Source organism: Mustela nigripes, chromosome 4 (genome assembly GCF_022355385.1).
Source record: "Mustela nigripes isolate SB6536 chromosome 4, MUSNIG.SB6536, whole genome shotgun sequence".
Classification (NCBI taxonomy): domain Eukaryota; kingdom Metazoa; phylum Chordata; class Mammalia; order Carnivora; family Mustelidae; genus Mustela; species Mustela nigripes.
Window position 1 is genome coordinate 166,965,769 of NC_081560.1, and position 13,210 is coordinate 166,978,978.

The 13,210-nt window shown below is 52.5% G+C and overlaps 1 protein-coding gene across 2 annotated transcripts in view; it reads left to right on the top strand.

Moving 5' to 3' along the window:
• Positions 1 to 13,210, top strand: part of NEURL1 (neuralized E3 ubiquitin protein ligase 1) — a 78,800-nt gene that overhangs the window by 61,736 nt on the left and 3,854 nt on the right. For both annotated transcript variants that reach the window (XM_059398490.1, XM_059398492.1), the window contains exon 4: positions 9,381 to 10,070. In XM_059398490.1, coding sequence (XP_059254473.1) covers positions 9,381 to 10,070 — 690 coding nt within the window. The remainder of the gene's footprint in view (positions 1 to 9,380; positions 10,071 to 13,210) is intronic.

A 13,210-nucleotide genomic window follows, 5' to 3' on the forward strand; every position in this document is an offset into this window, starting at 1 on the left:
GTTGAGATGGTTTCCATCCAGCTATCTCATTTAACCTCAGCAGCTGGCCCTGGACAGAGTGTTTTTTCATTCCCATTTGTCAGGGAGAAAATTAAGACCCATGGAACGCTTGGCTTACCTGTGTAGGAATGTGGTGGGGCTGGGATTTGAACTGGGTGTTTTGCAGTACCTTCCCCAGTAAACCTCCAGCAGGTTAGGTATGGAGGGAGGCAGTAAATCAGAGGAGGCTGAGGTCAGTGAGGGAGGATGGAGTCCAGGAAGGCTTCTTGGAGAAGGGGGCTTAGGTGGGGTCTAGAAGGTCCGGGAAGGGTAGGGAGGAGATGGTGAAGGGGACATGCTAGGTGAGATGGGGCTTCCAAACCTCTGGGGCCCAGAGAGTGACCTGGAGAGTGATCTGATGGGCCCCACCTTGGGACACAGCCCAGGCAGTCTCCCCGGGCCTGGCCCTATTACCCCTCTTAGGCTCTAAATGGGTTTTCAGGAAGTTTTTTCAATTGCACCTGGATCTCCCAGCAGGCTCCTCTGGGCACCTTGGGTAAGCCTGAAGTCCCAGCAGATTCCTGTCCGAGCTGTAAATCACAGTAATCCCTGGGCATTTTCAAACACTGATGTTGGTCCCTGAATTCAATTAGCAGATTAAAATATCTCTTTGTTTTGTTCTTCCTAAACTCATATTTTTTGGTGTAAAAACAGAAGAGATCCAAGATCTCTTCAGAGGTTGGCACGCTGCTCTATACCCTCATTCGGTGGCCTCCCCTCTAGGGTCCGCCTTCTGCCCTATATAGTCCTGGGGTCAGTCTCCTTCCCCATCCTCCTCAATGCTTACCACCCCTCCCAACTCCCCACAGCTGGCCCGGATCCCTCCAGTGCCTCTGGCTTTCCCTGTGCTCCCTCCTCAGCCAGTTTTGAGTTTCTCCATCTCCTGAGAGGTTGCTCTCTGCCTTGGCAGCTCTGAAGACGGGCTTTCTTTCCTGAGGCGATTGCCCACCAAACCAGTGTCTCATCTTTAGGGACTTCCTGCTAGGTCTGCCCCCTCCATTCCTGTCTGTCTGTGGGATCTACGGCCCAAACTCTCCAAACCCTACCTGGCCCATACCTGCTCTTCAGATCAGAGATATCTTGGGGCCCCTGGCACCCAGCAGATCTGCAAATCAGGCCACGGACAGATGGGTTGTCTCCCCTGACAGAGTGCAGACAGGGGCTGGGGTCTGTCTCTCAGTGACCATTCCAGGCGGGCACGCCATCCCACCCCCCACTGCCTGAACTGAAGCCAGGCCCACCGGTGCCCCCACCACGGCCTCTGCAGGCCTGCCTCATGCCTTCCAGGCTCCCGACATGCTGGAGTTCAGGAGATCACCTCTGGCCTCGGGGTGCCCTGGCCCAAGCCTGGGCTGGGATTTCCAAGAATAACAGCTTCCTACCTCCAAGAAGAGGGACCTGCCAGCAAGCAAATAAACACAAGTTTTATGGGGTGATTAATACTTAGAGAGATAAGCTCCTATCCCAGTTTTTCAAGGTCTCCCTGCTCTTCTCAGAAATGTTGGCTCAGGAAGAGCAGCTCTGTGGGTCCTGGCAGAAAGCTGGTGGACCCAGACTTCAAGTGTAGGGTCTCCTGATCCCCTGTGGGCCCCCTACAGCCCACGTACTGTGCAGGGTGGGGAGGGCAGGGGAGACGCAAGAGTTGAAAATCCAGCCCCTCTCCTTGAAGAGTGTTTATTTTAAGGGTCATCATCTAACTGCTCTGAGGTGACCTAAATCCAGTTCTTCAGGGAAATGTGGCTGAAGAGTAAAACTGTGTGGCACAGGGGTGGTACAGGTGGGGAGTAATCCAGGACTTTCTGTAGGAGATGAGTTTCGAGTCAGGAACCACATAAGGTAAAAAAAAAGGCCTGGTTGGGGAGGAACAGCTGAGGCCAGACAGGAGGGGTGTGCTTAGGCTCAGAGGTGGGGAATTAGCCATCGGGGAACAGAGCCTTTGGGGGAGGGAGCGAAGCGAAGAGGTGACTTGTAGAGAAGGGGGTAGGCGCGTGTGTCAAAGGAGAGCCGTGAAAGCAGAAAATTTGGTGGCTTCCGTGCTGTCAAGTCTTTCAAAAGGAGGAGCTGTGGCCCAGAGATGGGAGAGGGCCTGCCCAAATTCTCCCAGCTAGTCAGAAGTCAGGCTGGGCCTGGAATTCCTATCTTCCAGGCTGATCTGGGCGTAAGGTCAGTGTGAGAAGATATCACCACGTCCAAACGGTAGTGGCTGAGCTCAGGAGGGCATTAGGGGGCTCCCAAGAGCTCATGGCGTTCTGCTTCAGCCAGCTGAGGCAGAGGCTCCCAGGTCCTGGTAACACCTGCCTACTGAGGATGGAGATGTACAGAGATGCTCAGGCAGGGGAGCTTTCGGAGGGGCAGGCTGCTCTTGGGCTGGTCTGTGGCCAGCCGAGCCAGCCTGGCTTCCCTGCAGCGAGAGGCTGGGCCCTCTCTGGAGATACGGCCTTGGGTTAGGTCTCCCATTCAGGGTGCTCATCAGCTGGGCGGCACAAAGAGTGTGACCGTACTGGGCAACAGAGGACCACACTGTCATCTGGGGCTTCCATTTCCTGGACTAAACCAATATTTACCTTCAGCTGTGGCTGCCAGGGGCTGAGAGGCAAATATTAGTTTAAGGAAGTCAAGCGAATCTCGGGATGCAGGAAAGAGCGGAGGATGCTGATGGCGATTTCTTCCTCTTTGCTAGTTTTCTTTTCTTCTTGATTAAAACAAAATTTTATTGTTCCTCCTGCTTCAGGGACTTTTCCTTCCACTTCTCTCTGCTCACCCTCAATTCTGCTGATCCTATCAGGGCTCATCACCAAGCCCTCCCCTCCACCAGGAAGCCCTGATCTCCCCTGTTCCGACGACCTTTCCTGCGCCTGACCACCCGAGGCACGTGGAGGTCTCGGTGGTACCAGCAGTTCTGCATCATGTACTGTCCTGCTTTTTAAGAAGACATCATAAGCCCTTCATATGTTTTGTAAGGAATGTTATTATTGTGCCCATTTTGCAGATATGGCAACAGAGGCTCAGAGAGATCTGATAACTTGCCCAGGGTCACACAGCTCAGGAGAACTGGGCCTTGGGCCCAGGAAGGTGGGCTGTTTCACTTCCTAGCTTCTCTAAATGTGAGTCCACCTGGTCCCCCTGCTAAGTCTGGGTATCTCCCAGGGGTGGGGAGTTGGCCACTCTCCATCTTCCAGGGTGGAGCTCATGAGAGCTCAGGATGTCAGGGATCAGCAGCACATGTCGGGCACAGATAGGCCACCAGAGCCCTAGCAGTGTTGGCTGGGGAAGTTGGGGGTGCCCAGCACCCTGATTCAGCAGTGAGTCTGTCTGCCTCACAGTTCCCTGAAGGCTCCTGAGGGCTTTGTCTCGTTCTTTTGTTCACAGTGCACTCTGGCTTTTTGTTTTTTTGTTTTAAACCAGAATGAATATATGAAAAGTGCGATCTTATATGATTGGCAATATTAGACTATTTCTAATACCCAGAAATGGCAGTTTCAGATTTTCCACCTACAATCTCTTTGGCCCAAGATACAGTTTTGAGGCACTTTGGAGAGACCAGGGGGTCCCAGGGCCAGGGGGTGTGTAGCAGAGAAGCTGGGACCTTTCAGGACTGGAGACAAAGCCCACATTTCAGAAGCAGGAGAGCTGAGCCAAGACTTGACATGGCCACTCACTAGCTGTGAGCAAGCCTTCCAGCTTCTCTGTGGCCCAACCACCCCGTCTGTTGTTTGGACATAATTAGACATGTGCCATTTACCTCTCGGAGAGTCTGTGAGGCTCAAGGATGTGGAAGAGTGTTTACACAAATGGCGACGGCTATCGTTTGTAGGTTAGAAAGGGATACTTAACTTAAAAACCCCACCAAATAGACAACTCACAAACCAGTCCTCTCCTTAGAGCGGGAAGCCTTGAAACCAAGTCCCTGTATGTGGGTGAAATTCAAACCATGCTCTCTAAATTGTTTCTTGGAACAAGATCTATGGTTCTCCAGCTGAGTTCCTTGGGACACTGGGGTTCCAGAGGCATCTTTGAGGCAGCTGAGTTGGCAGGGCTCTGTGACCTCCTCTTAGACTTGAACCAGAGATTTTGGTTCTGTTGGACAAAAGGATTTCACTGCTTTAAAAAAAAAAAGTTTGAGAACCACTAAACCAGATGAGTCAGAATCTATATGTCTAAGATTCTCTGTCCATGAATCTTAGAGAAACACTCCAAGTGTTTCTGGGACATTCTACCCTTCCTTCCATGAGCCTCACAAAATATTTGTTTCTCCTAGCTTTCCTGCGGTTGGGTGTATATGGAGAGGGTGGAGGCAGGTGTGGGTTTCAGGGTGCTGCCCAGAGGGGTAGAGAAACCCCTTACCCATCCAAGCCATGTTCCTGCCCTTGGGGCTCCTTCCCTTGCCCCGTGCTGGGTGCTGACCAACAGGAGGATGTTTATGGAGACAGGAAATGGGCCAGCACCACCTTCCAAACAGGGGCTGGCAGATGCCCGCCCACCAGCCAGCCTGCTGCCTCGGGCCGACCCCTGGTTAAAGATGAGCCAGGGCTGGGGAGGTGGGAATCTAAACAAACAAGACTCTGGGGCTGATGGGCGGCCCTGCTTTGAAGGAGTCCCTTGCCTGGCCCTGAGGGCCCTGGCACCAGTGCCCTGGCCCTATCTTGGTTGCCCTGCACTGCTGGCAGCTTGTGGGTCCAGTGGGTCCCTTGCCAGAGCTGGCCCCAGTGCCCTCAGTCTGGCCCCTCCTCTCCTCCTCTCCCTTTCTCCTCACTGGCCTCAGATTGTTCTCCAGGCATTTGCTAGCGCCGTTTTCCCACTGAGCGCTCCTCGCTTCTGTCCGTCACTCTGAACTCTCTTGTTCTTCAGGGCCCAGGACAAATCTTGTTTCTTCCAAGAGGCTGTCTCAGACTCACTGTGAAACGGGAAGGGCACCCCAGCCTCGGTTGGAGAGCATTATCTTAAAAAGGGTATTTATCCTAAAGAAGAGAAGGCTCAGGGGGAGCCAAGGAGTGGATGGGGGACACTTCTGGATCCATGCAAGGACAGCTTTCCTAACAGCTGTAGTTGTTCAGAGAAGGGGGACAGATAGCCTTGGGATGTGGTGAGCTTCTTGTTCCTGGGGACATTCTAGGCAAGGCTGGGTGAGAGCTTGGCAGAGAGAAATAGATTTCCTCTGGAGACACTAAGAATTTTGTAAGGAAATTATATTCAAATATTTTCACGCCTCCAAGCTTTGATCCTCCCACATCCGACTGGCTCCTTGGGGCCCAGGTGCTGGCTTCTCTTCTCTTTACCCACTGCCTAGGCCTGGGCACACAGCAGGTCAGTGAGTGGGTGACCTGAGTGCCACCTGGAGGGGAGGAAACCCTGGCCCTGGCCTCACTGGCCTTGTGGGGCCTGGTTATTTCCTCCCTGGCGCAAAGGATCGCCACTCCCTCTCCCGCCCCGCCAGGCGCCAGATTCTGCAGGAGCTGAAGACTGACAAATTCCTGCCCGAAAGATGAAAGCCGGGACACTGAGAGGGTTGCCAGCCGAGCAGCATCTCCTGTGGCCTTGCGCCGCTCCCTGCTCCGGGCCCCGACATAAACACCTCCAAGGTGGGCAGCCATGTGTCCCTGGCCCGGGGGGTAGAACTTGTTGCTTCTGAATGGGCCAGCCCATCCTTGGGGTGACAGGTTGCCCTCTGCCCTGTCTCCAAGCGGGGACCCTGGGCTAAGCCTGGCCCCAGGTCACTCTCCTGTGGTTTTGGGGGCCTGGCCCCTTCCCTGGCTTTCAGTCAGCTCTGACCTTCGCTGGCCCTTCTGAGGAGGGCGCCCTGCCCAGCTGCTCCGTCTCCAGTGTCATCTATTTCAGGCACAGCTGGGCACACTGAGGGGATGCTTATTTTGGAGATGGCCAGCAGCCTGTAGCTGCTTCCGACCCCGAGGGGCAGCCTGGCTGGGAGAGAAGACAGACTTGGGCTGGGCACTGGCTCCGGGGATTCCATTTTTAGCTGTTTCCCAGCATCTCCTGTACCTTTCCGCCTGACTCCTCCAAGATTTCAAGCAAGGCTGAAAGGGTCATTTTCCTGCCCCTCCTCCTGTCTCCCTAACCCCTGCTGTTCCTCCTGCCTTCTCTTCTTTCCCCTCTCATCCCCGCTTTGTAGCTTCTCCTTCCTGGTCCTCAGTCAAGGATGCCATTCATGACCCATGTGAAGTCCTACAGTCCAGTGCCGAACGCTCATTGCCTGCTGCGGGGGAACCTGACTGTGGTTGGCAGACGACCTGAGTAGGCACTGGTACCTGAAGTTGTCAAGTACCTCAGTCGCAGGGGCTGCCCGCCCTACCTCTGACCCCCATGTCATCATCGCAATACAGTTGTGATTCCCCCCGTTCTCTAGCTGAGTGACCTGGGGCTGGGAGGCAAGGTGGCTCAAGTGCTGGCTTGGACATTTCAACCCAGGCCTGTATCACCCCAGAGCTCATGCACTCTCTTTGGAGCCCTGGGGCGGGTAAACCATAACAGTGGCTCATACTTACCTCGTGACTACAAGGTGCCCTCAAGGTGACCTGCTAGGGGCCCTCTGTAGCTTACTGCATTTGGACTTCACTGCATCCGTGCTGAGCCGGGTGTTAGAGTACAGATGTTATATACCTCAGTGAATGCCGACTTCACGGCTGAAGAAGAGAGGCCTAGAGAGGTTAAGCTATTTATCTAAGGTGCTATGGACAGAAAATGATGCAGCTAGGATTTGAACCTCGGCTAATGACTTCAAAATCCTGACACTTAATTAACTATGCTTCTGTCCTGCCTACCAGTATATGGATTCGGGTTACTAAAAAACCCCAAATACCCTTAGGTTACATTATGAGAAGTCTAGCACAAATATCAAGGGAGGCGGTGGCCACACTGTGCCTTGGGCGGGTCAGGGAACATCTGGAGCACTGAGTCTGGTTCTGCTCATTGTCTAAGCAGTGGGAAGGTGTGTGGTGGGTCTGAGTATTCCCTGAGGGGAGTGTTTTCTCCACGGGACTACCCCAGAGGTAGTACTGGCACAGAGGAACACTGAACCTGAGATGTTAAGTAAATCTATCCAAGAGATCCTTGGATACAAGGAGCTAGATTTCAGTCTAAGAGAAGGAACTGCTTGCTTAGAGGAGCTCAGCAGTGGCTCGGGTTGCCTGAGAAGCCCAGTAGCAGCCACATTTAAGTACAGAAGGACCCCTGAAGGGGCAGAGCTTGGGGAGCACACATCCAGCCCCATTCAGAAGCCTGTGCTGACGGTCTGCCCAGCTCCATGAGCCCTGGACTGAGTGTCCTGAGTGTGCGGGGTGGGGTGAGGTGGGGAGGGGAGTGTGGGGATACGTGTGTGTGCGAGGCCTGTGACAGTCTCCTTCCTATAGGCTCTGGCTGGCATCTCTGAGCCTTTTGTTTTCTTGTCACCCTGCTGCCCTTGTCCCTTCCTCTCCATCTCCAACACTGGAGTTGTCTAGGGCCAGCGCCCGCAATGCCTAAGGTATGGGGAGCAGCGGCTGTTCTCCGGGGCCCCCAGTCAGCCTACAGCCTGTCCCAGGTCCCCACAACCGTCTCTCAGGCCTCCCCCTCCTATTCGGGCCACCTTGCCTCTGCCTCTCTGCAGCCCCCAGCCTCTCTGCACCATCGCTGTCACAGAGTCAATTCCCTGGAATAATCGCATTTTCCGGTTGGCTCCCTCCTTCTTGCCAAGCACGATGCTGGGAATCCCAACCAGCCAGGCCCCAAGAGGCTTCTCCAGGCAGGCGGCGGTGGGGGGTCGGGGAGGGGGTGGGGGCAGTGGTGGACAACACCCTCTCTTGCTGCGGCCCAAACAACACTGTTCCTGAAAGGTGCAGGGGGAGAACAAAAACAAGGAGGCTTTAGAGACGGTCTCTAGATTTAGCTGGAGCTGAATTCTGGCCTTAGCTGCCCATATTAGTCCAGTCCTCCAAGATGTGCTTTCAAATCCAGCACCCCAGCCATCCTTATCCAGGTCCTAGAGAGAAAGCACAGATCCTCCCTTGGGGAGGCTCAGAGAAAAGGCTCCCAGGGAGGGATTGGCCCGTGATGTGGTCTACAGTGGCACTAGCCAAATCTGAGGACTATGACTCCCACAGAGGGGGTGCAGGTTCAATAAAGAAGGAGGGCCTGAAATCCAAGAATGTGATATGGGGAGTTGGACAGACCTTGCTTCATTCTCGGATCTGTCACTTGGTGGCTGTCACGTCACATCTCTGAGCTTTATCTCCATAATGGGAACACTTCCATGGGATGTTTTAAGGATGAAATGCAGGGGTAATTTATCATGCATGATGACTTTTATTATAAATGATAGGACTCCATAAAGTAGGACATAACACAGCCATTAAAAAAAATATGGTGTTGGAAACATGGTTATTGGCATGAAAAGGTGTTCAGGACATAGTGGAAGAGCTAGTTTTGAAAAGGAAATCTGTATAGCAGGGTTCTTAGCCTGGAGTCCATGCCCATGGATGGCTTTATGGGATTCACAGATGTCCTGAAGTTATCCACAGAATGTAGGAAGAATATGTGTTCTTCTGAGGACACAGGTCAAAGTTATCACATTTTCAAAGGGATTTGTTACCCATAAAAGGTTAAAAACTACTGGAGTCTATATAGCATGATTTGATTTTTGTATTAGAAAAAGTAACAGGAATATAATGGGGGAAAAAAGCTGGAAGGTCCTCACCCAAATATTAAAGAATATTTTTTCCCAGATGGTGGGCTGAGAGGTGATTATTTTTTCTTTTTGCTCATCTGCCTCTCCTACAAAATAGTCTATCTTGCTTGTATGATTAAAAAGAGAAAGAGGTTGATTTCTAGTTAAGTCACTCTCAAAAGGAAATCCCGGATAAATTTACTTAAGTTTTCACAGCCTCAGTGTCCTTCTGCGCAATGATAACTCAAGAAGTAATTGTTAGGGTAAGATGAGACAATTTATGCAAAGAGGTTTTCTGGGGAAGGGAGTAGGATGTCCGCAGTGCATTCAGCAATATTTACTGCTGTCTAGCTGCAGGGGATCAAAAGGGAGTTAAATTCATTAAAAAACAAAAAAACAAAAAAACTTTTATAAGCGTGGCATGTAGAAGGAATGTTTTTTAATCTGGTGCTCCTCCTTCCAGCCCCCATCCTTTTCTTAAACAAATAGAGGTCTTCGTGACTTTGTTTCCCCGACCTGCAGTTGAGCCTCCGCCACAAGCCTCTTCCACGCTGTTCACAGTGCCGTTTCACGGTGCAGACTGGAAAGGCTGGCCGCAGGAAGCGCGCAGGTGATGGGGTGGGGGAGGAGGGGACTGCTGGGCCCGCGTGACAGTCGCCCTGTCTCTCCCCCTCCCCGGCCGCAGACAGCGAGTTGGTGCTCCCGGACTGCCTGCGGCCGCGCTCCTTCACCGCCCTGCGGCGGCCGTCCCTGCGGCGCGACGCCGACGAGGCGCGCCTCTCCGTGAGCCTGTGCGACCTCAACGTGCCGGGCGCCGAGGGCGACGAGGCCGCGCCGGCCGCCGGCTGCCCCATCCCGCAGAACTCGCTCAACTCGCAGCACAGCCGCGCGCTGCCCGCACAGCTCGACGGCGACCTGCGCTTCCATGCGCTGCGCGCCGGGGCGCACGTGCGGATCCTGGACGAGCAGACCGTGGCGCGCCTGGAGCACGGGCGCGACGAGCGCGCGCTCGTCTTCACCAGCAGGCCCGTGCGCGTGGCCGAGACCATCTTCATCAAGGTCACGCGCTCGAGCGGCGCGCGGCCCGGGGCGCTCTCCTTCGGCGTCACCACGTGCGACCCCGGCACGCTGCGGCCCGCGGACCTGCCCTTCAGCCCCGAGGCCCTGGCGGACCGCAAGGAGTTCTGGGCCGTGTGCCGCGTGCCCGGGCCCCTGCACAGCGGCGACATCCTGGGCCTGGTGGTCAACGCCGACGGCGAGCTGCACCTCAGCCACAACGGCGCCGCGGCGGGCATGCAGCTGTGCGTGGACGCCACGCAGCCGCTGTGGATGCTCTTCGGCCTGCACGGAGCCGTCACGCAGATCCGCATCCTCGGTGAGTGCCTCCCCCGAGGGCCCCTCCGACAGCCCCAGCGACCGTGCCCTTTCCTGGAGGACAGGGCCCATCCGGGGAAGGAGTAGGGGACGAATCCGCCGCGCCCCGCTGCCTCGCGCTGTCTTGCCACCAAGTCACAGGCACCGAAATGAGTTCTGGTGGCCTCTCTCTGGACCTTGTCCTTCAGTCTCACCAGCCGCATCCTGGGGGCGGGCAGAAAAGTGTGGATCCCTGAGTTTCACTCCCAGAATCTGATTAAGCCATGTCCCCACAGGTACATAAACAACTCAGTGGCCACTTAAAAATGAGAAAAAAAAGGTTTCCACCAGCAGTTAACGTTCTGAGGCTCAGTTTCCATCTCTCCAAAATGGGAATTAAAGCCTCTGCCTCCTAAGGGCGGCAGCATGTCTAGAGAGGAAAGAGTTTGGTATGGCCGAAGCCAGGTGTTTGTGCCTTGTGGTGCCTGGGTTGGGAACCTGTGGGGAATCCGAGCAGAGGGCCTTGGAGGAAATGGGGTTGCAGAGGTCTGGGCCGTTATTTCCTGGGTTTGAATGAACAGAGTTTGAATGGACTGGTGGATGTGGACTTGTGAAAGTTGTTTCTCATAGTGTTCTGTGAGGAAAAAGTTGGGGATTCTTTACTGCAGAACTTCTCAGAGCCTTTAGTATGCAGTGTGAATCTTTTTTTTTTTTTAATTTTATTTATTTATTTGACAGAGAGAGATCACAAGTAGGCAGAGAGGCAGGCAGAGAGAGAGGAGGAAGCAGGCTCCCGGCTAAGCAGAGAGTCCGACGTGGGGCTCGATCCTAGGACATCGGGATCATGACCCAAGCCGAAGGCAGAGGCGTTAACCCACTGAGCCACCCAGGTGCCCCTGCAGTGTGAATCTTTAATAATGAGGCGGGCAGTGGTGGTTATCAAGTATAGCTTTTTTTTTTTTTTCTTTTTAAGATTTTATTTATTTGACAGTGAGAGAGACTGTGAGAGAGGGAACACAGGCAGGGGGAGGGTGAGGGAGAAGCAGGCTTCCCACTGAGCAGGGAGCCCAACACAGGGCTCTATCCCAGGACCCCGGTATCATGACCTGTACTGAAGGCAGACACCCAACAGCGCAGATGCCCAACGGCGCAGACGCCCAACAGCTGAGCCATCCAGTTGCCCCAATGTACAGCTTTTTCTAAACTAATTTTTTTTTCCATAAAGCATCTCCAGGGACCTCTGTCTCCCCAGAATGTACAGGTATTCATGCTTTACAAGAGTGGGCCTCCTAACCAGCTGCGGTAGATTGGGCTAGTTCCATTAAATTCATTAGGAGGACCTGGTACATATCTTTGAATCCCACCTGCAGAGGTTTTGATTCTGTAGATGTTGGCTAAGTCCTGGGCATCTGAATTTTTTTTTTTTTTTAAGATTTTAATTTTTAGAGAGCGAGAAAGCAGAGGGGGTGGGGGAGAGAGAGAATCCCAAGGAGGCTCCTGATGCAGGGCTTGATCTCGTGATCTCATGACACCTGAGCTGAAATCAAGAGTTGAAGGCTTAACCGACTGAGCTACCTAGGCACCCCTCTGAATTCTTTAAATAGGTTTGCTTAGGCAAGTTTGGAGACCTCTGGGCTTCATAGCCCCATCCTAGACCTCACCCCAGGAGGCTTGTAGACAGGGTAATGTGTGTATGCAAGTGAATGTGTGTTATGCTCTAAAATTGGTATGTCTGTGTATAGGCACACGTGAGTAACTAAATGCATGTGTATTTACGTGTGTAATGCTGTTGTTGGTGATTCTATGTTGGAGTTTGTGAAATCAGATAAAATAAGCGGGGACTTCCTACTCTGGAAAAAGACCAAATGAAGACAGAGTGAACCAAAAAATCTGAAAAGGAATTAAATGAGGCAAGATACTAAGCAGTTATTATTGAGGGAAGATAAATTGGGAAGGAATGGAAAGAAATCAGGAAGGAAAGAAGTTGGGGTGAAAATTTAGGATGGGATAAAAAGAAATCGGACTGGGGTGAAGAAAAAAAAAATCAGGCTGAGGTAAACAAAATAACAAAACTACTTGGCTACACTCACTGGGAGACACTGCTCCTCAGATGAGGGGAATTGTATAAGGGGAGGGCACTATCCTGCCTCAGCACCATCTTAGATAAGTAGCTTTCCACTGAGATTCCCGTTTCCCAGAGAGGCTTACTAGACACAGGAGGAGCTTACCAAAAAATCAGGACTTAAATGTCCTGAGAGGTAAGTGGGCCAATGTGGGTGTTTAAGAGTAATCATCCAGATACATGCTAAACAGTGTATGCCAAACAGAGTGCACCTGGGCTGTAAGAGAACTGGGCATCTGAGTCAGCAGATTGGTGTTTGGGGATCCTGTGGACTGCAAAGGAAAAACAAACCAGTGAATAGTGTGTGAAGGGTAATTATTTACAGAGGAGTGCTGTGCTTTGTGAAAGGCCTACATGAACTAAGAATGGAAGGATCTTTCCTTTACTCCAAAACGATCACTAAGTTTCATACTTAATGACAAAATATGAGGAACATTCTCATTAAAGTCAGGAACATGATAGGGGGATGCCTTACAGTTGTTCTGAAAATGCTAGCCAGTGCAATAAGGCAAGAAAACTAGGAGGTGTGAATTTCTGAAAGAAGAGGCTAGTTAACTTGAAAACTATTAACGCCAGAGAAAACCCATGTGGCTATCTAATGCATATCCTTGGAAACAGTGACTATTGACTTAGAACACGTGATGATAAAAGGATCTCAGGGAGCATTTATGTGTAGGGGTGTATGTTAGAGCCTTGGGAGAGTCACAGGTGAATACGATTTCCTGCTCTCAGGAAGCTCATCACCTGGGGAAACAAAGCTGCATACCTGGGCAAAGAACAAATAATACCCCAGCTTTGTGGTAGTTTAGTCCCATGTATGTGGTGTGTGTGCCTTGTCAGTGCTAAATAATGTGGTTTTGGGGGGTAGTCAAAGTTGCCCAGAGGAGGGGGTTTGAGGACAGTCCCAAGGGGCTCCCTGGACAGTTAGCTCTTTGGGGGCAAAGGCTCTGTTGGTCTTGTTCTCAGGGTTATGTTTACACAGTGGATGGTACCTGGTAGGCACCTGGTACCTTGTTGAAGGGAGGAGTGGCGGGGGTGAG